Consider the following 26325-nt stretch of genomic DNA (forward strand, 5'->3'; position numbering starts at 1 on the left):
TGGTAATAGTTGTACAAATTATCAATTTGCTTTTCTCCTTTGCTGTTCTGGGTTTGAAATCACTCAGTGAACACTTACCTAACAGTTACTGTGAGCCAGGCACTGTTCTGGGCACACAATAAAACAGCCAGTAATCCCGGCCCTTGTGGAGCACTGAGCTCGTGGGAGGATCCAGATCATTGAGACAAGAGGTATTCCGGGCAGAAGGCACAGCGGGGTACAGGAGCTGGGACAAGAGCCCCCCTGGTATGTTTGAAAGCAGCAAAGAAACCAGAGCAGGTGAGGGCAGGGTAGGTCCCAGTGGGCCAATGAATGGATTTGGGCTCTTCCTGAGGGTGATAAGGGAGCCAACAGAACGTTTGGAGCAGAGGAGGGAAGTAATTGGATAGATGTTTTTATAGGGTCATCTCAGCTGCCATGTTGAGAATATAGGGGAGCAAGTACAGAAGCCAGGAGACTAGTCAGGTGAGAGACAACTTCACTTGGACGACGGTGGGGAGCAGCCGAGTTGCAGGCAGCGTCAGATTCTGGAGATATCTCGAAGGCAGAGTCCGGCAGGATCTGATTCTAAGTTGGATGAGTGTGGGAGAGAGGGAGGCTTCAAGGATGCCTCCCAGGCTTGTGGCCTGAGCAAGTAAAGGGATGGAGTCATCATTTATTGAGCTGAGGCAAACTGCTGGAAGGTAGGAATGTGCTACATGGAAAATGCAAGCAGAAAGAAAGACTGAAGTGATATTCTAATTGATACTGAGATGAGATCTGGGGAGCTGTCAGCCACAGGCCACACCACAGGCCAAGGTGAGCTTAGCTAAGACCGACAGAAGCTGCTGAGAGCATGATCGAAGCAAAAGACCATGGGCTGCACTAGAGGCCAACAAGGGACAAGTGGAAAAGTGAACATATCTGACATCCCCCTTCCCCTTGGCATCACAAGCCCCTCCTCGCCCCCAAAGCAACCCCTGTCCCATCTTCTAACACCATAGCCTTGCCTGTTTTTAAACTTTATAAAACCTCAATCATATGTATGTATTCTTCTGTGGTTTTCTTTATTTACTTTATGTTCTGAGATTCTCCCAGGTTGAAAAGAGTTCTACTTATTTAAACCATCAACTGTAGAAGGACACTTCTACCATTTCCAGGGTTTTTTTTTTCTCTTCTCCATAAAGCTTCTATAAACATTATTGCCCGTCTCACATGTACGAGAGTTTTCCTACAGAATACGTGCATGCCCCACCCCATGAGCAGTGCTTCCCAAAGTGACTGCACCAATTTACGCCCCTGTGAGCAGTAGAGGTGTAATGTTCCCAGTGTCCCGCATGCTTGAGAACACAAAACATCATCAGTACTTCTGCCATTTGCCAATCTGGTAGATGAGAAATTATACCCTGTTGTTTTCTTACTTTGTATTTCCCTGATAACCGATGAGACCGAAGACCTTTTCATGTGTTTATGGATCACTTGTCACTTTCTTCTATGAAATTCCTATTAATGAATTTTGCCCATTTTTCGAATTTGTACTTTCATTTATTCTTCTGTAGGAATTCTTTACATATTCTGTATACCATTGTTTTGAACACTATTGATGTGGAAAATACCTTCTCCCAGTTCAAGGATTGCATTTTCACTCTTGATAGGATGTATTTTGAAGAGGCAACATACTTACTTTAAAGTGGTCAAATTTGGCAATCACCTTTTTCTAAGAAACCCTTTTCTGGGGCACCTGGGTGGCTCAGCCGTTAGACGTCTGCCTTCGGCTCGGGTCATGATCCCAGGGTCCTGGGATCGAGTTCCGCATCGGACTCCCTGCTTGGTGGGAGGCCTGCTTCTCCCTCTCTCACTCCCCTCGCTTGTGTTCCCTCTCTCGCTGTCTCTCTCTGTCAAATAAATAAAATCTTTAAAAAAAAAAAAAGGAATCCTTTTCTACCCCAGTGTCACAAAGGAAGTCTCCTATATTGTCTTCCAAAAGTGTTTTGCTTTGCCTTCCACTCTTAAGTCCTTCAGAGAGTCTGACATGGGGCTTGATCCCAGGACCCCAGGATTATGACCTGAGCTGAAGACAGAAGCTTAACCGACTGAGCCAGCCAGGCGCCCCCAATTGTATTTTTTTAATATTGTAAGAAGCTATACTTTTCCATTCACAAACTTTGACCTGAATTACTGTGCCTAAAGGCAGTTCTAGGAATTGAGAAAAACAGATAATTGCAATAAATTCCAAGAAGCAATAAATTCCAAGGAGCAAACCCAGATTCTGAGCAATGAGCGCCCTGAACTGGCGGTGTAGGATCATCCCTGCTCTGAGTCAGCTGACTCGCTTGGCCAGTACTCTTCCACCCTGAGCTACACCTCAATAAAAACTTGAACTAAATTTTGCTCAAGGAGTCACTCTCTCTGAAGTTCTTCTGACTGCAGTAGTTTGGATAAAGTGTTTGCCTTCACTTCTAACTTGTCTCAGTTCCCATTTAGATAAGATGCATCTCCAATATGGCCAGTACCACCGAATCTATAGGCTGGTTGAATCTTCCAAACCATGACCATGACTTACCTCTCCATTTTTTAGCTCTTCTCTAGTGGATTCTAACAGAATTTTATAATTCTATCCATATAGTATATAGAGTTACATTTATTCCTAGGTATTTTATCATTTTAGATGTTGCACTGAACGGTGTCTTTTAAAATTATATTCTCTGTGTTGTTGGTATACAGAAATGCAGTCGAGGGGCGCCTGGGTGGCTCAGTCGTTAACCGTCTGCCTTGGGCTCAGGGCATGATCCTGGCGTTATGGGATCGAGCCCCACATCAGGCTCCTCCACTATGAGCCTGCTTCTCCCTCTCTCGCTCCCCCTGCTTGTGTTCCCTCTCTCTCTGGCTGTCTCTATCTCTGTCAAATAAATAAATAAAATCTTAAAAAAAAAATAAATAAATAAAATCTTAAAAAAAAAAAAGAAATTTAAATACGATTTCTGTATTTAAAAATCTATAAGGGGAGTGGGGGGATGGGGTAACCAGGTGATGGGTATTAAGGAGGGTACGTGTTGTGATGAGCACTGGGTGTTATATGCAACTAATGAATCATTGAACACTACATCAAAAATTAATGATGTACTATATGGTGGCTAATTGAATAAAATATTTTAAAAAATAAAATAAAAAATAAAAATCTATCAGGGACACCTGGGTGGCTCAGCCAGTTAAGCGTCTGCCTTCTACTCAGGTCATGATGTCAGGGTCCTGGGATCAAGCCCCGCAACAGGCTCTCTGCTCGGCAGGGAGTCTGCTTCTCCCTCTGTGCTCTCCCTCTTTCTCTCTCTCTCTCAAATAAATAAATAAATAGATAGATAGATAAAATCTTTAAAAATAAAATAAAAATAAAAATCAATAACCTTACTAATAACACTTATTACTTTTAATAAGTTATTGGTAGATTTTAAAATATTTTACAAAGACAATAAAACATCTGCAGGTAGTAACAATTTTGTTTCTTCTTTTCCAATCTTTATACCTTTATAATTTTATCTTTACTTTACTGAGCTGGATAGGACTTACGATACAAAATCTTAAAGAAAATGCATTTAGCTTTTCACCACTAAGTGTATTTGTTATAGATCTTTTACAAATTACATTGAAAAATCAGGTTAAGGATGCTTCCTTCTATGCCTGATTTGTTAAAAGTTTGTTTTTTACTACTATGAATAGCTATTGAATTAAATTGAATATTTTGGGGGGTGCCTGGGTGACTCAGTCAGTTAAACATCTGCCTTGGGCTCAGGTCATGATCCCAGGGTCCTGGGATTGAGCAGATTGACTGTCTGCTCAGTGGGGAGCCTGCTTTTCCCTCTCCCTCTGCTTTCCGCTGCCGCTGCTTGTGCGCTCTCTCTGTCATATAAATAAATAACATCTTTGAAAAAAAATGAATATTTTTCATCTGTGAGATAATAGGATTTTCCCCATTAATATATTAACATGATTAATTTGGATTAATAAGTTTTCTTTTTTTATCTTTTTCTTTTTTTAAAGATTATTTATTAACTTGAGAGAGACAAAGAGAGAGGGAGAGAGCACAAGCAGGGAAGTAGCAGAGGGAGTAGCAGGCTCAGTCCGATGCAGGATTCAATCCCAGGACCCTGGGATCATGACCTGAGCTGAAGGCAGACGCTTAACTGACTGAGCCACCCAAGTGCCCCAAAATTTTCTTTTTTAAAAAAGATTTATTTATTGAGAGAGAGAGAGAAAGAGAGAGAGAAGAGGGAGGGGCAGAAGGAGAGGGATTCTCATGCAGAGGGGGTTCAAGCTCACCACCCCAAGATTATGACCTGAGCCAAAGTCAAGAGTCCAGTGACCAACCGACTGAGCCACCAGGTGCCCCTGGATTAATAAATTTTCTAATGTTAAGCTAATCTTGAATTTAAGTATCTGAAGGTTTTGGTCCAATTTAGTTATCTGTAGTTTCTTGCTGGATCTTACCCATGGGTCCTCGCTTTCTTGTTTGTATGTAGTAATCCTTTTTTTTTTTTTATTTTACTATAAGCTGTAAGGGCTGAACTATGTTTATAAATTCTCAAGGGAGAATTTTTGTTTAGCCCTTTGTGGTAGACTCAGTCACTAGTCCTGCAGAAAACAGATGAGTGGTTACCAGGGGCTAAGGACCAGAGGACTGGGGAGTCACTGCTAATGCAGACAGGGCTTCATTTAGAGGTGATGACAATGTTCTAGAATGAGAGAATAGTGACGGTTGCACAACTTTGTGATTATACTAAAAACCACTGAATTGTTCACTTTAAGATTTTATTTTTATTTATTTGTCAGAAAGAGAAAGAGGTAGAGGGAGAAAGAGTGTGAGCACGGGAGAGGGGCAGATGGAGAGGGAGAAGCAGGCTTCCCACTGAGCAAGGAGCCTGACCAGGGACTCAATCCCCGGGATCGGGATCATGACCTAAGCCCAAGGCATACGTTTAGCCAACTGAGCCACCCAGGCATCTCTGAATTGTTCACTTTAAATGGGTGAATTTTATCATGTCTTGGGCTAGCCCTCAGAGGAGACCTGCTTCATAGGGAGGTGGGGAAAAGGAAGAATGGTTTGGCTCAGAAGCAGCAAAGGCATGTGTACTATGGTTTCTCTACCTAGAGAAAAAAGGTAACTGTAGTTCTGAATATATTCTATGTGCACAGAAGAAGGTCTGGAAAGTTATAGTCCAATGTGCGTAAGGTTGTCCCCTCTGGAGAGTGGGAAGGGATGAAGGAAGGGTTTTTCTGTACTTATACATTTGTGTATTTCTGATTTGTTTTCTTCTTAGTTCAATCACACTGCATTGTGCCAATATGCCACAGTTGATGGGCATTTGAGTTGTTCATAGGCTTTTCCTATGAACAAAACTATTTTCATGAGCATTGTTGTACATGTTCCTTGTTGTACATATTCAAGAATTTCTCTTGGATATATGTACCAAGGATATATACACCTAGGAGTGGAATTGCTGGCTAAGAAGGTAGATGCATGAACTGATATGGACTCACATTGTCTATAACACTTGATATTTTAAGTCTTTTTAATTTTTGATAACCGAGTGGGTATACAGTAGTATTTCATTGTAGTCTTGATTTGCATTTCCCTGACCACTGATGAAGTTGCACACCTGTTCATATGTTTATTTCTCCATTTGTGAGATGTTTATTCATGTTTTTTACCCATTTCTCTACTGGATTTTTAAAAATTAGTAATTTATATCCTTTGTTTATTTATAACAGGAATCCTTTGTCATTTCCGTATACTGAAACTATTTTCTCCCGATGCGTGTGTAGTCTTTTTTGCTTTTTACTTTGTGTTTTGATAAGTAAAAGTTCTTAATGTAAACAAAGCCAAATGTATCAACATTCCATTTATAGTCAGTGGTTTGTTTGCATTGTTTTGTTAAGAAATCTTTTTCTATCCCCCACACTAAAAGTTCTTTGCTGATGTTTTCTTTCAAAAGCTTTTTGACATTGAAGTGTGTTTTTGACATTTAAAATTTTAATACACCTGGAATATATGGCGGGGTTTTTTGCATATGGCAGGAAGAGGATTCCTATTTTATCTCTTTCAATTTAAGCAACCATTTTTCAGCTTCACTTAATGAAAGTGTTTGTTGAGTTACCTAACATCCCAACTGTATTATATACCACAATTCTACACATGCAAGGGCGTGTTTCTATGTGTTCTGTCATCTATTCCATTGCTCAATTAATATATTCCCACACCAGTATCAGACTCTTCATTTTGATAGCTCTTGCTCTCTTTCCTTTTCTCTATGTCTTTCTTAGCTTTCTATGGTTCCTTTGTGGTCATCGTAGGGAAGGGAACCATCAATTATGTGATCTCAGCCTCTTCTCAGAGAAAACTGGGTGATGCGGCTGCAAACTCTTGACCTTGGAGTTTTTGAGACCAGTAAGCCCAGTAAATTTTTGTTTTGTTCAGAAACTTTTTTTTTTTAATTAGGACTCCTGCCTTAACACCAGCAAAGCACTAGGGTGCTAAGGAATTCTGCTGTAGGAACGTCGGTTCCCTTTGCTTCCAGGGATCCCTGAAAATTTTTGTGGCATTAACAGTAGGAGATGTGGCCCAAGCCAAGGAAAAAGAGTTTGCTGTTGGAAGCAATCAGGCCCTTCATCACTGAATTGCAGAGAGCAAATGTAAATCACAGGGTACCTGCCGCCCAAGGAGCCTTAAAAGCATTTTCGCAACGTTCTGGGCCCGCAGAGATTTCTGGGTAAAGACTGAAGTTGAAGGGACGGCTTCCCTGCTGTCCTCACGAATTAGGCCAGGGTGTGGGCCGAGCTGGGGACCCGCCGTAGCGGGAGCGCGCTTGTCTTTACACCTCCGAACCCTTCTGGGTTCAGCCTCAGGGTCAGGGCGTGGGCGGGTCTAGGGGCGGGGCGCGGAGGCGGGGCGCGGGCGGTGCTCCGCCTCCGCCCGCCCAGCGCGCTGCCTGCGGGGTGGTGACGGGCCCGGCTGCGCCGCCTCCGCAGTCTCCACCGCCCCGCAGGCCTCGGTTCTCGCACTCCCGGTTCAGCGCGGCTCCGGGCTCCTGGCTCGCGGCCCTGCGTTCAGGCTCCTGGAAGATGACGCTCAAGGCGAGCGAGGGCGAGGGCGGGGGCAGCATGCGCACGGCGCTCTCCGACCTCTACCTGGAGCACTTGCTGCAGAAGCGCAGCCGGCCGGAGGTGAGAGGGCCCCGCGGTTCCCCGGGCGCAGGGTGAGGGGCCGGGGCTCGGCTCCAGGCCGCGCTGCCCGCTGCGGGACCTGCTCAGTCCGTGGCCCGGCCCCGGGGGGCTGCCCTCGGAGTGGAGGCCGCGGCGGCTACCGGGGTTCCTTTGGAGGGCCTCAGGTGCGGCGGGTCGTTTCCCCCAGGAGCCCTTGTAGGTGGAAATAAGGAGAGGCCGCGGCCTGTACAGAGCGCTTATTAAGGTCAAGGAAAACTTCTTCGTGGACGGAAGTCAGGGTTAGAGAAAGACCTTAAGGAACAGATCCAAGAAGAGTAGGTCTTCCTGCTCGTCGTTGAAATGCTTGTGTTTGGGTCAGCAGAAAGCGTTGTAAAATCTAACTCTGCCTCTAAAGCGCTCACTCACCGTCCCTCTGCATTTAGGGAGGGCCCCTTGTGCTACTGTGCAGATGGGGCGGCCGGTGTCTATTTTCCGGCGGAAAAGGAATCCAGGGATTCCAGAGGTAACTGGGATGGGTGGTAGGTAGCTGTTAACCTCTATCCTCAAAGATGCCCTGAGAGGATGTTGATCATTTTCATGTTATCTCTCATAGTTCTGAGTGTGGATTTCACCTAGCAAACAAGGTTGTCTCTTAGAGCTACAGCCACCAGAATGCTCACTCACTCATCTGCAGGCTGACACTGGCCCCCAGATGGAGCCATCACCCCAAATATAGGCGCAGCAGCCCCTCCAAGTAACCTGACCTTCCTCACAGGTTGGTGGTCAGGTACTACTAGTGAATGTCCAGAGAGAGAGACAGAGAAAGAGAGAGCGCAAGCCAGGCAGCAGCTGCACTGTCTACAGGGACCCAACCTCAGAAGTCAGTGTGAATCTCCTTCCTAGGCTGCAGGATTGTTCTAGGCAGGGCTATTTCATGCTCACTGTTTTTATTTTAAGTGCCTAATAAATAGGTCCTCAGAAATGTTTATGAATTAATGAATGACTGAAGAGGTGGACCTTAGAGATTTAGCATAAACAACTGTTCGGGCTCCTGGCTCAAGAAAACAATGGATAAGCATCAGCACAGGGGTCACACCTGTGTGTTGTTTCCAGTCATGATGGCAAATGCATAGTCATGTAACCATCACCAAAATCATGATACAGAACATTTTTACCCCTCCAGAAAGTTCCCTAGTGGTCCTTTACAGCCATTCTCCCCATCCCCCAAAACCTGGAAATTACCCTGGAAACAGAGCTATTTTGACACTAGCATTTAGCCTTTTCAGGACTGTCTTATAAATGGAATGCAGCTGTATGCAGTCTTTTCTATGAGGCTCCTTCCACTCAGCACAACCAGAACCCCATATGTAACTAAGTGACCAGACCTTGTGTAAACCTGTCCGCTCCGTAGGGCAGGCTTGAGAGATTGTGGGCCTCTTGGGGAAAAGGCCCTATCACCACGAGACTTCTGTTGTACTACACCCTGTCTCTGAGTCAGCAGTTTTAGTGGAGCTGTGAGTTCATCCGCAGTTACTGCACATGCTCTACTGGTTGGCCAGTTAGTTTTGCTGTTCTTAAAGGATTTGAAGAAGAGGAAAGAAAACTTGCTAAATCCCTGAACGGAATAGCATCCAGATCTACCATGGTGCGGACGTTGGAGGGAGGATCTCCAACGGTTTCTTGAAGTTCACCTTCCCTCTGGGACTCATATCTTTGCTGCCACCACTAGGCTCTGCCTCTCCCTTGCTGTGTATCCTTGGGCAAGCTTCTGGGCGCTCTGTGCCTTAGGTTTCTCTTCTCTGTCAGACGGACCTGTCTGGAGAGTTGTAGGGATGGTTACGTGAGGTAATGCTTGTCAAACACTTTGACCTTCACGGGTGCATCCATTGTCTCCTGAAGAGCGGCCTGTGGCAGAGCAGTCCACACATCTTCCCTCCTGACAAGAAGCAGGCAAACCTGTGGCAGAGCTGTTGGCTTCAATGGAATCCAGAAAATGAGGAAGCTGAAGCCTTCATTTAAGGGGAATGCTTTCTGTAAAAGTTCTAAAGACTCAAAACTCAAAGTTTCACTTCTGATTATAGTTCACATTTAATATTGAAAAACTATGGGACCGCCTGGGTGGCTCAGTCAGTTAAGGGTTAAGTGTCTGCCTTGGGCTCAGGTAATGATGGCTCCTACTCTGGGGAGTCTGCTTCTCCCTCTTCCTCTTCCTCTTCCGCTGCTCATGCTCTCTTGCTCTCTCTCACTCTCTCTCAAATAAATAAAATCTTTTTAAAAAGGAAGATAATTTTGTAGTAGATTTGAAGTATAGTCTGGCTCCTGTATTTAAGTATGTTTCTTTTCTTGCAGAAACTCATAAGCTATCTGTGGCTTTATTCTTGACAGCAGTACTCACGAGTGCACATACAATTGGTTGTAGAATTCCTCTTGCATCCTGCTCAAAAGAGCACTTGTCCCATGTAGTAGGATGTTGAGAATCCCTCAACATTCACTTGGGCCTATCCCACATTGAAAAAGGACCTAACAAAAAAGTCTGGCCCCAGGTAAGCTTCCCCTAAGATCTGTCTGTTTGTCCTTAGGCAGGCAGATGCGTTACTCCACACTGGTAGTCGTCCGTTCTGACGTGGTCTTGTTGATGGCCTACTCTGTGCGGGTCTGGTTCTGGAGCTGAGAAGTCCAGAAGGGAAGACGCCGAGGCAGGTGTGGAGTGCCGTGTGTAAAGCTGTCAGACCTTGAGTCTTGCCAAATCTAGGATATCGTCGGTGAATAGTGCTCCAGGCCAGGATGACTGCTTGTGCAAAGCCATTGAGGTTCTTGCCGAGTGTGACATTCAGAGTGTGATCATTCTTCGTTGGGAAAAGTAATACACTTGTGGCAGTCAAAAAACGTCTTGAGACACTGTCAAATGTCCCCTGGGATAAGAGAGACAAAATCTGTTGACATTTCATTGATGCAGAAATTTCACTCCTAAGCAGTGAATTGCTCAAACCTTTCAGTGTTGCTAAAAATGGAGGGCCCTGGGTGTGGAGTGTAGGAAGGCAAGAGAAAATGCAGCTCCGAAATTGTCTGTAGGGAGGGGAAGTGACCCCAAGGGTGGGAAACAGGAAGAAAAACTCTGAATTAGGGAACCAGAATTTTCTTTTCTGATTCTTCACTTTTTCCTTTTCCTTCATATAAAGAAATATACACGCATACATACATATGTAGGTTTTTGCTCAAAAGTCACCTTCCCTGCAAGGGAAGAAGGCTTTGACTCTGTACATAGTACACCGGGTAGATAAAGTGCATTGGAAAAGGATCTTTAGAGACTTGACCTTTGGATTGATTGATGTATGTTCTCCAGCGGATCTATTGCCTGAGAAACAGTGCACCTAGTTAATGTATGATTTTAAGATAGTTCTTGCCAGAAACTCCTGGCTCCTAGGCCTTCCTCTCCCCAGCTCTTCCCCAGCTCTTGTCATTTGTGGTAAAAGTGCTAATTTCTTTCTGATAATACCTTAGAGCACTCTCGGTTTTCTCAGTTTCTCTTTTTTTCCAAAGTGGAGTGGGATCTTGCCCAGGCTGATGTGGGCCAGCTCCCATAGTCTGCCCTCTACTGATGGCTTGTGTTCTTGGCCTGGCCTTTTCCTAAGTCTCCACGCGGAAACAGTTGGCAAAGAGCCTCACAGTAGGCTGAACAAATGTTTGTTCTTGCCTGCACTCACTGTCACTCATTCTTAATCCGAGCGTTTGGATGAAAACTCCAGCTTTAGTTGCTCTGTTCTATTCACCCGCACCCCCGCTCACCCCCACTCCCCACCCCCACCAAGTTTGTTTTTCATCTCTTTTTAAATTCCAACTTCCTTTGAACAACTGCCTCTGCCCTTTGAACCCTGCCGCAGATGTTTCCTCCGAAGGGTTTCAGGGCAGCAGGCGTTCCCACTCCAGCAGTTTGTACAATTGAAGGCCAAAAGGCTGCAGAGCAAAGGCCAGACAGTGGAGTCATGGGGGGATGTTTACTCCCCAGTTTCTCCAGACCGTAAGCAGTCATCTTTAACCAGAGCCACCCCCCACTGCCCCCAGGGGCTCTGGGGCCTCCCGTGTCCCTGGAGATGAGGGCTGTGATCTTTAAGTTTTGTGTGTGTCACTTACCAATCACGTGGCAGTGGTGGCGATGGTGGCAGGAATGACTCAGAAACGGCAGCACATGCCTTGCGACTCATTCATGTCATCCTGTTCTAGGTGTGGGGGGGGGCTTATGTTCCAGCTCAAGGAGACAAAACGAACAGAATAAGCAATCAAATATGTATCTCTCAAAGTGGAATATATTACCAGCTGTGGAAACAAGACAAGTTACGGCAGATCAGGGGGCGAGTTAAGTATCCCGAGTGGAAGGCAAACACCTTCTCCTTTCTCCTAAGTTCAGGGTGGGCCGGTTGTGTAGCAGAACACTGGGATGCAATTTCATGGGGCAAAACTTGTGTCTAAATCCTGATTCTTGTCTTTGCCTCCCGCTGAAGAGCAGACTGCTCTTTGGTCTGCCCCAGGACTTCTGTGGTCTTCCTCTTTGTGCCCTTGCAGGTGCCACTCTCCTCGCCAATCAGAAAGCCTTTGTGAAGCTCCATTTCCTAGTTTTTTGTTTTGTTTTCGTTTTGGATTTAATTTTTTTTTAAGTTTTTGTTATGTTATGTTAGTCCCCGTACAGTACATCCTTAGTTTTGATGTAGCGTTCCATGACTCATTGTTTGCGTATAACACCCAGTGCTCCATGCTCGATGCAATATGTGCCCTCCTTGATACCCATCACCGGCCTACCCCAGTCCCCCACCCCCCTCCCCTGAAGCCCTCAGTTTGTTTCCCAGAGTCCATAGTCTCTCGTGGTTCATTCCCCCTTCTGTTTACCCCCCCTCCATTCTTCCCTTCCTTCTCCTACCGATCTCCCTACTATTCCTTTGATGTTCCATAAATGAGAGAAATCATATGATAGTTGTCTTTCACTGCTTGACTTATTTCACTTAGCATTATCTCCTCCAGTCCCGTCCATGTTGCTGCAAATGTGGGGTAATCGTTCTTTCTGATAGCTGAGTAATATTCCATTGTATATATGGACCACAACTTCTTAATCCAGTCATCTGTTGAAGGGCATCTCGGCTCCTTCCACAATTTAGCTATTGTGGACAATGCTGCTATGAACATTGGGGTGCATAAGGCCCTTCTCTTCACCACGTCTGTATCTTTGGGGTAAATACCCAGTAGTGCAATGGCTGGGTCATAGGGTAGCTCCATTTTTAACTTTTTTGAGGGACCTCTATTTCCTAGTATTGAAGAAATCTGAAAACTGTGTTCTGTGCCCTTTGAGCGCTTACAGTCTAAGACAACCTTAAACTTGATGGAGGCTATCTTTTCCACTTATCACTTATGTTGCATGAATGAATGATTTCCCCTTATAGTGATGAGCTGCCGAAGGGCAGACAGCGTGACTTAACTATGTGAAGATGTCCCGCACTTCATGTGGTCACAGACCCACAGATTGAATTAAGGAATCACCTTTACTCTGTGAGTGTGTGTATGTGTCTGTGTGTGTACACAGACATCAAGTGTAAGTATATGTCTGTATATCCTTGCTCCCACAGTTGTCTGTCTTGAGGAGATACAGGGGGCTGGTTGGAGGAGCTTGCTGTGAGGTGAGATCGAGAAGTGGTGTAGGGAAGTTTCACTGAAGACAGACAGGCCCTGCGGAGTGTAGAGTGTCTCAGGAAGTCAGGGTTGCTCAGGGACAAGTTTGCAGTGGAGAACATTGTACTTTGCTTTGAGAAGGCTTACTATTACAAGTTGGTTCTTTAGTTAGCACATTGGAGATTTCCGTTTATCTTAGTCATCATTCACAACTTCTGGGTGAGTGTAATGGTGACTCTTAGTCATCGCGAGGAACATCTTGATGGGTAAGCACATTTGAAAGAGCAGCTCTTGAACTTTTCTGACTGGAATGTGTTCGGCCTCTGGCAAGCTTTGCTGAGTCCTTAATTTCAAGGCTGACATGTTAAAAGCAATCTCTGCAATAAAGCTGAAGAAGAAGAATATGAGGTAAGTGCGCTGCATTATCTGCCTCTCCTAGGTACACTATCATGTAGGCTTCTTCCCCTTTCAAAGGGCACTTTGTATTCTGTGGACTAAGACTTTCTAATCTGTCACTGTCAAGAACATTATGCAGGTTCCCACTGAGTCTGGAAACACAGGTGAATCATCGTAAATGGTTTATTGACAGTACGTTACAGCACGTGATACACTAGTATGAGCCATGTTTCCTGACTTTATGGCCACCTGTGGTTAGCAACGCACATAAATGGTAGTTGCTGATAAACCTATAGAATTCATTCCCAAGTTGAGTTTTCAGCTTTCTCAGCCCCACAGTTAGTAGTGGTAAGAAATTCATAAATGAGGGTCAAGGGAAGTCCTGACTTTTATTTCATACTCGGAGGCCAGAAATTTGACACTTGAGCTCATCATTTCTTTTTTTGCAACAATCACACAGTCAGTGGTCCTTGAATTCCTCGTTCTATAACACATGCAGATGGTGAAACCGTCCAGATAGGACAGATGGTGAATTTGAGAAGAGGAAGTCTTCCTTCCAACTTGACAGAGACTCTGATCTGAAAATTCAAATTTGTTTGATTATTATTATTATTTCATTCCAAAGAATTTTTTTCCTATTGTTTTATTTGACCACATCTAATCTGATCTTTCAGGAACTTCCAATTTATTGTGTTAAGAGCACTTAACATAGCTTACCCTGTGGAATTTTGAAGAGCACAATGCAGCATTGCTAACCGCAGCCACAGTAAGCACGGCACAGCTCTAGAACTTACTCATCTTGCAACTCCCATTTCTCTTTCAGTCTCTCTCTAGAAAGCCTTCTCCTGGATCAAGGCTCCATTTCTAATTTTTTTAAATTTTATTTTACCTCTTGTAAATGATACCACTTTCTACTCTGACCTCAATTTAATCTGGTATTCTAACTCACTAATTTTGTTTTCTAAAGTTTCCATCCTGCTATTCAGTGCCTCTGTTTGTTTTTAATATCAGTGTTCACATTTTTATTTCCAGTGTAAAAACACAACTCTCGAAGGCATTTGTTTGTATGTGCCATGGTTTTATTTAACTAGTTATTGAGGAAACCAGCAGGCAGACAAAAGGCCTGGGTCCCAGAGCATTTGAGAAATAGAGATGTACATTGTCAATAGGAAAAGAATGCCAAAACAGGGTCATTAAGTTAGACATAAGAGTGGCTAACATTTTACAGGAAATGAAACCACATCACCTTTGGGGTTAACTTTTCTACCAGGCTATTAAGAAAAACAATTTATTGATCACTGTAAATTAACCTCTAACCTGACAATCTTACAGAATTATAACCTTCTGTACCAGCATCGGTTGTGGTTTGTGATTAGACTGTGACAGCAATGCTACATTTCCAAAAAGGTCCGATCAGCATGGTTTTCTTGAGTCTGCTGACTTGAAATATTTAATGTCGTGCCCTGTTGCGGGCATCTGTGAAGTAGCAGACTCGGGTCACCATGGGCCATGCTTTGAAGAACTGTTTGGTCACTGTGTGTCATGGCCTCTTACTTTTCTGAAAACCGATCCTGTTCAACACATAGCTTTCAAGGATGTGTCGTCGGTACCCATTCTTTGGTAACAAGCTCTCCTGGTTATAGTTGTTGGGTTGCAAACTAGTGCTACTTGCCGGCCATTTTGTTACTTATTTTGTGCAAATAAGTTTGATCCTGTCTACTAGGAGTTCAATAATAGTACAGTATCAAAACCACGCAATCGACATTGGTACAAGGTGTGAGTGTAGTTCTGTGCCATTTTATCATGGGTGTATGTGTATAACCGGCACGCCAGTCAAGGTACAGAACTGCTCTGTCGCCACAAAGACCTGCATGGTGCTGCCCCAGGACAGTCACGTGTCTGCTCATCCCTACCATCCTTCATCCTTGGCAACCACTACTCTGTTTTCCATTTCTATAATTCTGTGATCTCAAAAATGTTATATAAATGGACTCATATAATATGCAGCTTTTTGAGGCTGCCTTTTTCACTCATTAGAAGGCCTTTGAGATCCATCCCAAGTTGTGTATGTTAATAGTTTGTTCCTTTTTATTGCTGAGAAGTGTTTCGTGGTATGGATGGACCACAGTCATCTGTTGAACTGATCACCAACTTTATAGCCATTCTGGTTGTTTCCAAGCTTTGGCTATTAGGAATAAAGTTGTTATGAACCTCCACATTACAAGTTTTGTGTGAACATTTCCCTCAGGGTGCTGTTGCTGGGCTGTAAGGTACTTGTTGTTTTTAAAGATTTTATTATTTGTCAGAATGAGAGAGAGAGAGAGAGAGAGAGAGAGAGAGAAAGAGAGCGCTTGCACACAAGCAGAGACAGAGGGATGGGAGGGGCAGAGGGAGAAGCAGTTTCCCCGAGGAGCAGAGAGCGAGCTTCTTCCTCTGCCTCTCTCTCTGTCTCTCATGAATTAAATAAATAAATAAATAAATAAATAAATAAATAAATAAATAAAATCTTAAAAAAAAAAGTACCTAACTAATTCTCTTCCCAAATGGCCATTTTACATTCCTCACCTGCATTTAGTGTTGTCATTGCTTTTATCTTCGCTGTTGTGATAGGTGTGTGGTGGGATCTCTTTGTGGTTATAGTTTGCATTTCCCTGGACCCCCAGATTATGACCTGAGCTCAAATCAAGAGCCTGATGCCCAACCCACTGAGCCACCCAGGCTCCCAGTCTTTTGCCCATTTTTTAATTAGATAGTTTCTATTTTTTTAGGTTTTTATTTAAATTCCAGTTAGCATAGTGTAATAATAGGTTCAGATGTACAGTATAGTGCTTTAGCACTTCCATACGGCACCCAGTGCCCACCACAAGTCCCCTCCTTAGTCCCCATCACCTAGTTCACGCATCCCTCCCTGCCTCCCCTCTGGGAACCATCAGTGTGTTCTCTAGAGTTTTTCTTTTTTTCAAGTTTTCTATTTAAGTTCCAGCTAACATACAGTGTACTGTTAGTTTCAGGTGTAGAATTAGATGGTTTTTAGTGTTGAACGTGGAGCATTCTTTATATATTCTAGATTCTAGTCTTTTTTTTTAAAGATTTTATTTATTTATTAGACAGAGATAGAGACAGCCAGCGAGAGAGGGAACACAAGCAGGGGGAGTGGGAGAGGAAGAAGCAGGCTCCCAGCGGAGGAGCCTGACATGGGGCTCGATCCCATAACACCGGGATCACGCCCTGAGCCGAAGGCAGACGCTTAACGACTGCGCCACGCAGGCGCCCCCTAGATTCTAGTCTTTTGTTGGATGTTTGGTTTGTAAACATTTCCTCTCATTCTGTAGTTTGTCATTTCATCCTCCTCACACAGGCTTTCACAGAGCAGAACTTTTTAATTTTTAAGAGGTCCAAATTATCAATTTTTCCTCTTATGGATCCTGTTTTTGGTGTCAGGTATAAGAACTCATTGTCTAGCCCTAAATCCTGGTGACTCTCCTATGTTGTTTTTCTAAAAAGTGTTAAGAGTTTTACACTTCACATTTAAGTCCATGATCCATTGTAAAGGTGAAAGGTTTAGGTCAGTGGAGCTCCATTTATTGAAACAACTACCTTTCCTCCATTGAATTGTTTTTGCACCTTTGTCAAAATCACCTGGGCATATCTGTGTGGGTCTATTTCTGGGTTCTCTATTCTGTTCCATTAATCTGTGTGTCTATACCACACAGTCTTGATTACTAGTAACTGTATAAGTCTTGAAAGTGTGTAGACTAATTTGTCTTACTTTATTCCTTTTCAAATTTGTTTCAGCCATGTGAGCAGTGCCAGGTCTTCTGAAATTTCTAAAGAGAGCTTGGAATCTTCTGGTTTTTACTAAATAAAAGTATGTGGTCAAATAAAACAGATTTGTGAGTTGTCCATTTACAGTTTCTGCTTTAAATTATACCATTATTTCTTCATTTATCATCCCACTCACTGTAGAGACTGCCTCTTGACTCCCCACTTTGTAAAGTGACAAGATCAGTGGCCCCTTCCCTTCACTTCTTTTCTCCTCCCAACTTCTGTCATGGTGTTGACATTTACAATCTGTTCTTCAACTATGATTGCTTGTGTAGGTAGATTCTGAAAAGGGGAAGTCAGTAAATGGTTTTTATATTATTATAACTGACTGCCGACCCAACAGCTTTATCCCACTTCTCCCTGATCTTTTTTTGTGTTTGTTTATTTGACAGAGAGAGGGGGAGCATGAGCAGGGGGAAGGTCAGAGGGAGCAGCAGGCTTCCCGATGAGCGGGGAGCCTGCCAAACCTGGGGCTTGATCCTGGGACTCCGAGATCACGACCTGAGCCAAAGGCAGACACTTCACCGACTGAGCCACCCAGGTGCCCTCTACTTCTCCCTGATCTTGTTTCAGACAGCAGGATGCCCAACTCAGTTCTTATTTTCTGAGCTCCTGTGGCCGCCTGGGACAGCCACAATGTGCAGTTCTGGCTGAGGAGACATGAATAGATGTCCTCTGGCCTGGCTCTTCTTCCTGCCTTGAAAGTGGAGCTGAGGGCCAGATTGGTGGTGTTTCGGGAGCTGTTTTCACCTCAAGCCTCCTTTGTTTGGTTTTCTGTGCAGGGACTCCTGAGCCCCAGCACGCACAGTCCTCCGTGGCTGGTTCTTCGATGAGCAGGTTCCTGGTTCTGCTGTCACAATTCTTCTTGGTCTATGACCATTTCCCTATCTCCTTTCTGTCTTCTAGAAAGTTATTGAAATCCCTCATCCCTGGTGACTTCCTCGTGTTTTCTTTTTTGTGGGTTTCTATTTTCCTCTCCCCTTTTCCCCTTTCTTTCATTTATACAGGCTCCAGGATACTTAGGCTGCCAACTTGAACCTGGATCACAGTCAGGACAAATTTTATCTTGCCAGAATAGAAAGCTTTGTGCTTTCTGGCACTTTTGGGAATAATAGGTTTTCATTTGCCTGTATAGAAATTTATTAAAAATGAAGGGATGCACGAAATTTTGAATGCTGACCATTTTTAATAGGTATATCTTTTTTTAAAACAAAAGATTTTATTTATTTATTTGACAGAGAGAGACACAGCAAGAGAGGGAACACCAGCAGGGGGAGTGGGAGAGGGAGAAGCAGGCTTCCCACTGAGCAGGGAACCTGGTGCTGGGCTCAACCCCAGGACCCTGGGATCATGACCTGAGCCAAAGGAAGACGCTTAACGACTGAGCCACCCAGGCGCCCCAAATGCTGACCATTTTCTTCAGCAGTGTCTAAGGGTGATCTGTTACTATCCTTGTTTTGCAAATGAGGAACCTAAAGCACAGAGAGGTCAAGAAACTTGCCCAAAGTTCCCCAGCCATACTTGAAAGAGTCAGGGACTCAAATCCAGTATGTGTACAGTTCTGTGAAAAGGTTTGCTACGTGGTGTGTGTACGTCAGGACACCCCCATACAGATGCACTGGTAACTGTATTATTAGACCATTTCCTGTAGAGCACCTTCAAGTTATATGAAGTTCTGTGCTCCCAGGTGCCCCAAGTCGATTTTCGAAATACAATACAATTCTATTTTCATAGCAAATTCTATAGGACTCATGTGACATATATGTCACGTGAGTATTTTTAAGTTTTAGTTGCTACACAAGGCACTTTTTCTTTCTCAGCACTCCCTCTTTTGAAGCTACCCAATAACTAATACGCCTTCAAACCTCACCATCTTATCAGAGTTTCTAATGACCTCTTAGAAAAGATGAAATAGGGGCACCTGGGTGGCACAGCGGTTAAGCGTCTGCCTTCGGCTCAGGGCGTGATCCCGGCGTTCTGGGGTCGAGCCCCACATCAGGCTCCTCCGCTGTGAGCCTGACTCTTCCTCTCCCACTCCCCCTGCTTGTGTTCCCTCTCTCGCTGGCTGTCTCTCTCTCTGTCAAATAAATAAATAAAAAATAAAATCTTTTTAAAAAAAGATGAAATAAATTAAAATTTAAATATCATTTTATATTATTTCATAAGGTGCACTCCCTATGTTATGAGATGTACATCTGTCCATAGGCCTCTACCCTCTGATCTTCTGGTCCTTTCCCCTCTAGGCCCTTGGCTACTGCCCAGGAAGAAATGAATGAATGAATCTAGATCTAGATAGACACATTCGCCACTGGGGATATTCCCAGTTCCCCTTCTTCGCAGTGTGGGTGGTGAAGCACGCCACTCACAGCACCCCCACTGTCTTTGAGGGTACCCCCCCCCCCGGTGTGGCTGGAATCTAGTGGCTATCCATTTTGACCTTGTACTCAAATACTGAATTTACCCTTCCATAAACCAGAGTCAGGCCTATTCTTCTTCCTCTAGGTGGCCATATTGTTTTTGATTTACTATTTTATTTGGGGTGGTTGGGGGACACTTTCAGAAGTTTCCACTTGACTTGATAGCTCTTACCACAAGCTCTGGGCTACTTCAACATTAATGGACTAGAAAAATGAGGAAGAACCAGGAAAGGAGACTGAGAAAGAGCCCTTCAGGTAGCAGTTATTGGTGTGTGGAATCCAATGGACAGCTATGCCAGTTTATTCATCATACTGGTGATGGACTTTTGACATCCTTCCAGGTTTGGGCTTTTAAGAAAACTGTTGAGCTGAGAAGAATACAACACCACTTCCATGGGATTCCTACCAAAAATGTACAACCTCAGCCTAATCGTGAGAAAACATTAGACAAACCCAGGTTGGGAGTCTACAAAACAGCAGGCCTGTCTTCTTAAAAATGTCAAGATCATGAAAGACAAAGAAAGGCTGAGGAGCTTTTCCAAATTAAGGGAGGCTAAAGAGATGTGCAAACTGAATGTAGTGCCTGATCCCGGGTCCCAGCCTGGGAAAGAATATATATATAGCTATAAAGGACATTATTGGGTTACTTGATAAAATTTAAAGAGAAACTGAGGACCAGATATAGTGTTGTATAAATGTTCAGTTTTCATTTTTGAGAAAGTTTTAGTTCTCAGAAAACACACAGAAGCATTTACGGGTTAAGGAGCATAATGTCTTCAGATGATGTGTAAATGATTCCAAAAATTAAATTTTATAGTATTTTCTTTTACAAAATAGTGCTGCGATGACATCGCTATCCACATCTTTTGTTCCTCACTTTCTGTTCTGTTACTCTGTCTGTCAGACAACACAGTGAGTGCCAGTTGTCCAGCTTTGCCTTTGTCAAGATTGGGAGAAAGGGGTCCCAGTGGAGATGTGATCTTGGGATGGTGGGAGGGGGCGTCCCTTGGGTTCAATGGTATTATTGTTATCATCATGGGCCAGGGGCTAATCCTAATCTCTGGTGCAGCACCCTGGATATCAAACCCATTACTGTTTTTGCAGCAAACTGGATAAACATGTCTATTAAGTTAGATAATAACATTTACAAATAGCCTCACATCAATTTAGATGAGGGATGCCAAACTTATGAAATAACCATTGGTTTTCAGAATCTTTTAGATTTTAGAATTGCAGTTACAGACAGACAGCAGGCCTTTGCTGCCTCCTTTATCCATTGCTTTGTTGCTTTGATCTGACAGGCTGTGTCACACCAGGTGAATGCCGTGACTGAAGACATGTACACCAATGGTTCTGCTGCCCCAGGTAGCCCTACCCAGGCCAAAGGGCAGGAAGTACGGAAGGTGCGACTCATACAGTTCGAGAAGGTCACAGAAGAGCCCATGGTAATCTCTTATCATATTCTAACCCACTGTTTACTCTCGACCCCTTGAGTCCCTGGGCCACACGAGGAAATGCTGAAGGCTCTCAGCCCTCCCTCAGATCTCTCCTCCCGGCAGCTTTCACGCCCATTCTAGCCGCAGATAAAGAATCTTTCTCCGAAGAAATCACCTTAAATTGTCCGAAAGATAAGCTCAGGAAGAGCTGAAATAAAGCTTACTGTGCCATTTGTCTTCCTTGCAGGGAATCACTCTGAAGCTGAATGAGAAGCAGTCCTGTACGGTGGCAAGGGTGCTTCACGGCGGCATGGTGCACAGACAGGGTACTCTGGCGGGTCGTAGGTTGTCTTTCACTCAGGGATTAATCATTTACTCCCTATTCAGTGGTGAGGGACAGGAAGCTTATAATCTTTAAATCCAGGAGCATTTTTGTGTGGGTGGCAAGAGATTTTTTGTGGCTTAATAACTGGCTCTTTGTATGACTTGCCCAGTGCCACCATCTCTCCCTCTGAGCATTCTTACACACCTATTTATACCAATATTTTTCCATGTAATAGTTGAGCAATTAAATATATGCAACCCATTGCATGGGACTTTGAATACATAAAAGTGAAGGAAACAGACCATCTCTACTTCCTGGAGCTAACAAACTGAGAAAATACACATTAAACAAATAATTACAAGTAACTGTTGTATCTTCTTACTGTGAAGGTGCCATCAGTTTTCAGATGCATCATTTAGTAAAAGCTGTTTGTGGCGGGGGTTGAGGGGAGAGAACATTAAAATAGGACACGTTTTTAGTAGCTGATGATAACCTGTATTTGCTACCTGATTCATTCCATGCTTTGAGCCCTACCCTTTGATGTTTAGTTCGGGCTTTTTTTTTAAGATTTTATTTATTTATTCTACAGAGATCGAGACAGCCAGCGAGAGAGGGAACACAAGCAGGGGGAGTGGGAGAGGAAGAAGCAGGCTCATAGCGGAGGAGCCTGATGTGGGGCTCGATCCCATAATGCCGGGATCACGCCCTGAGCAGAAGGCAGACGCTTAACCGCTGTGCCACCCAGGCGCCCCAGTTTGGGCTTTTTTTGTATCTAAGGTGGCACAAATATTGGTAACTACTCTTCACATAGAATCTAACCATTGATTGACTTTACCATTAGGTGGCGTTTGTGGGTTTTAGCTAAACAACGAAACTGTCAAGTGCTTGCCTTGCCTTGTCCCTCAGGGGGATCAGGAGAACCATTCCCTTCTAGAACATGCTCTAGGTCATGCTTTCTTTTCTGTGGTGTCTTGATTTCTATTGACAGCTCTTGGTTTCATGTTTATTCTTTGTGGACTGCTTTTTTGTCTTGTGGTAGGCTCCCTTCACGTCGGGGATGAGATCCTAGAAATCAATGGCACAAATGTGACTAATCACTCCGTAGATCAGCTGCAGAAGGCGATGGTGGGTATTTTCTATGCCGTTAATATGTTTGCGAGCTATGGATCCACATTGGTGTCACTGTGCATCATGTTTCTATCTTTATACCTCGTTGAGGGGACTCTTACCACTGCTAGTCTTTATTCTGTGCAAGAAAGGACAGTTCTCTACTTTCATCTAGTAAATTTCTAAAACAAGGCGAATAACCCAGAGTGTCTGTCTAGAAAGAACATTGGACTGGGTGTCAGAAAGCGTTGGTCTTTAAGGGCAGCTCTTAAACCCTGCTCTACTTTATGCTAGCCATGATTTTGAACAAGTGAATTAATTTCTCTAAGTCATCAGTAAAATGAAGATAGGACTCCCTATTTATAGATTTGTTATGAAGAGTGGATGGGATATTATAAAGGAAAAGTTGAGGGGCGCCCGGCAGCCTCCATTGGAAGAGCGTGCGACTCGATCTCCGGGTTGTGAGTTTGAGCCTCACGTTGGGCGTAGAACTTACTTTAAAAAACCCACATGGGGTAGTTGGGTGTAGTTGGCCACATCTCAGGCACTCAGCAGTGGTATGCTAAGGGACATGCCAGGGAATGAACCAGAGAAAGCAACTTGGGAAAAATTGTCATTTGACCAAGAGTCGCATGCTCTTCAGACTGAGTCAGCCAGGTGCACCTGCCCCCCCCCCCCCGAGTTGGGTAGCTCGCCTAGTGCTGGGTTCCAGTACGTGGCCCTAGGGGCGCCGGGCCCGCCTCTGCAAAATAAACCCAGTGTAAAGATTACAGCCTCAGGGGAGGGGGTTCTTTTCGTTTTAAGCCTGAATTCTGGGGATGACACTATGGGAGTTATAACCACAGGGAGTGCCGTGTAGAAATAAACTTTTACAATTAGAGGAACAAGTGAGGTCATGATTCCAGCGTCCTGGGATCGAGCCCCCGCATCAGGCTCTCGGCTCAGCGGGGAGTCTGCTTCTCCCTCTGCTCCTCCCCCTGGTCATACTCTCTCTCTCTCTCTCTCTTTCAAATACATTAAAAAAAAACCTTAAAAAAAAAGAACATCACCTCCATCCCTGGAGCTTCACCTTTGTAACAGTCTTCACCACCCTCTGGAGCAGGCTACCTGTTTCCTGGTGGAACGTTGATCTGTGGAGTCCGTCTACCTGCTTGTCTCTCGTATGAGAGGTTATCTGGGGCCTTTTCCCACCTGTAAGAAGGAGGTTACCAGCACAAGAAGGGTGATTTGTTTCCCCACAGCATATCCTCCACAAAGCAGGCCGCTCTGTGATTTAGCCAATGGTTGCCTCTCAGTAAGACTGGATGCATTTTTTTCCTCAGCTTGTGATGTGACTCTAAGCTTTGCAAATACGTGAACCTTCAAAATTTGTGCTTCCTTTTGATTTATATAAATATAATTGAGTACGTAAAAGTTAATTTGTGTTGTGACAGAAGAGATCATAAATAGGCTTGGAAAAATATTTGTTGCACATATAATAGGTAGAAAGTTAGTAATTCTAATATTTAAAGAGTTTCTAAACTTAGTTATAAAAAGACACACAACCACAGAGAAAACTAGACAAAAGGTATAAGAGGCTCAACTTGAGTTACGGTATTGCAATCACAGAATAAAGCAACCATGAAATACTTTCCACCTATAAGATTGGCAGAATGAAAAGGGATGTTAACGTGTAATTCTGGCAAGAATTTGGGGAAAAGGGCCTCTCATATATTCCTGATGAGAGTGGAATTGCTATAATCTTTTGGAAAAGTAATTTGAGGACGGCTATTTTTTTTTTAAAGATTCTGTCCATTTATTTATTTGATAGAGCACAAGTAGGGGGAGCGGCAGGCAGAGGGAGAGGGAGAAGCAGACTCCCCACTGAGCAGGGAGCCCAATGAGGGCCCGATCCCAGGACCCTGGGATCATGACCTGAGCCAAAGGCAGACACTTAACTGAGCTGCTCAGGCACCCCACGGACAGCTATTAAAATGTTCTTACCCTTTGATTCTGCATTTCTACCATGGGATTCTATTCTATAAAATTAAAATGCAAGTATAGAAGAATATATGTTCAAGGATGTCTATTGCATGGGATGCCTGGGTGGCTCAGTCGGTGAAGCGTCTGCCTTTGGCTCATCCCAGGGGTCCTGGGATCAGCCCTGCATCAGGCTCTGTGCCCGGCGTGGACTCTGCTTCTCCCTCTGCCTGCCACTCCCCGTGCTCCTGATCTCTCTCTCTCTGTCTCTCTCTCTGACAAATCAATAAATAAAATCTTTAAAAAAAAAAAAAGGATGTCTATTGCAGCAGGTGATAGTGAAAAAAATTGGCAACAATTGACATGCCCAGTAATGGGGAGTATGACTGAATGAATAGCATGTTATAGAATAATGTGTAGAGTATAATCCCATTTTTGTTAAAAGCAAACAAAAATACATACATATGAATATGAATATATGTGCAAATATTTGGAAATGTTTTCTTTGATGTCAAGAAAGGTACGGGTTCCTTTAGGTTCACCTGGAGACCTTTTAGGGTTGAGTGTGGGGAGGAGGGAAGAATCATTAGTTTTTTCTTCATTATTCTTTGCGCAGCTCCATGTTGTTACACTGGTTTATGGGGCACATGAGACTTTGATATCAAAGGAGGAATTGTCCTACAAAATTTCAAAGTCTGCAGTAGAGATGGATGTTGGAAAAACACACTCTTTGGGCACTTTGAGAGGGGAAATAAGACTTTATGAAACCCCAGATCATCCATTATATATCCATTATAATTTTATTTCCCCTTTCTTTTTTAATAGAAAGAAACCAAAGGAATGATCTCATTAAAAGTCATTCCCAACCAGCAAAATCGTCTTCCTGCACTACAGGTAGGTGACACCATTTTCTCTGTTGTGTTCTTTGAGGTTCAATTGAAATGACATGATTCTAATTTTAAGTTCTCAGTATATCATGAGTGTAGCTGTCTGGTGCTTTCTGAACTAAATTAACATCCATTACATACAGACAGACCTTCCTTCTGAGTTGCTTGTTTGTAACCGATGTGAAAGGAAAGGGTAATCTCTTTATTCTAAGAAGAAAATGGGCAAAGCAAATGAAGCGATAATTCACAGGAGGAAAAATACAAATGGACGTTGAACGTATGAAAAAATAGCCAATTTTACCAGTCATCAAAGAAACACAAAATAAAATGTGTGCAGTATCATTTTTCCCCAAGCAAATTGGCAAATCTTTAAGATTTTATTTATTTTTTTTAAAGATTTTTATTTATTTATTTGAGAGAGAGAGCACAAGCAGGGACGAGGGGCAGAGGGAGAAGGAGAAGCAGACTCCCTGCTGAGCAGGGAAGCCCGACGCGGGGCTCCATCCCAGGACCCCGAAATCATGATCTGAGCCGAACGCAGACGCTTAACTGACTGAGCCACTCAGGCGCCCCGCAAATTGGCAGATATTTTTAAAAACAGTAATAGCCCAGTGATTAATAGTACCAAAGGAAAGAAAGAGTCCTTTTATTTTTGAGTTCAAATTTTAAAAAGTAGTTTATTTTTGAAAGTTGGAGGAAGAGTATTGCCTACAAAAACCAAGTCCCCTGGATTTATTTATTTTAAATTTTTTTTATTATGTCACGTTAGTCACCATACAGTATACATCATTAGTTTTTGATGTAGTGTTCCATGATTCGTTGTTTGCATATAACACCCAGTGCTCCATGCAATACGTGCCCTCCTTAATACCCTTCACTGGGCTAACCGAGCCCCCATCTAAAACCCTCAGTTTGTTTCCCGGAGCCCATAGTCTCTCATGTTTCATCTCTCCCTCTGATTTCCCCCTCCTTCATTTTTCCCTTCCTTCTCCTAATGTCCTCCCTGCTATTCCTTATGTTCCACAAATGAGTGAAACCATATGATAATTGTCTTTCTCTGCTTGACTTATTTCACTTAGCATTATCTCCTCCAGTCCCGTCCATGTTGCTGCAAATGTTGGGTAATCATTCTTTCTGATGGCTAA

At 43.7% G+C, this 26325-nt stretch overlaps 1 protein-coding gene across 2 annotated transcripts in view; it reads left to right on the top strand.

Moving 5' to 3' along the window:
• Window positions 1-6958: 6958 nt before the first annotated feature.
• The window catches only part of MPP1 (MAGUK p55 scaffold protein 1), a 31045-nt gene continuing 11678 nt past the window's right edge, over window positions 6959-26325 (top strand). The window contains exons 1-5 of one of the 2 annotated variants that reach the window (XM_045788960.2): window positions 6959-7194; window positions 20768-20911; window positions 21150-21243; window positions 22267-22352; window positions 25119-25187. In XM_045788960.2, coding sequence (XP_045644916.1) covers window positions 7093-7194; window positions 20768-20911; window positions 21150-21243; window positions 22267-22352; window positions 25119-25187 — 495 coding nt within the window. In that variant the 5' untranslated portion in view covers window positions 6959-7092. The remainder of the gene's footprint in view (window positions 7195-20767; window positions 20912-21149; window positions 21244-22266; window positions 22353-25118; window positions 25188-26325) is intronic. The other variant, XM_045788961.2, reaches the window with a different exon arrangement.

This window comes from Ursus americanus, chromosome X, assembly GCF_024610735.1.
Source record: "Ursus americanus isolate L20-20 chromosome X, mUrsAme1.1.p, whole genome shotgun sequence".
NCBI lineage: Eukaryota > Metazoa > Chordata > Mammalia > Carnivora > Ursidae > Ursus > Ursus americanus.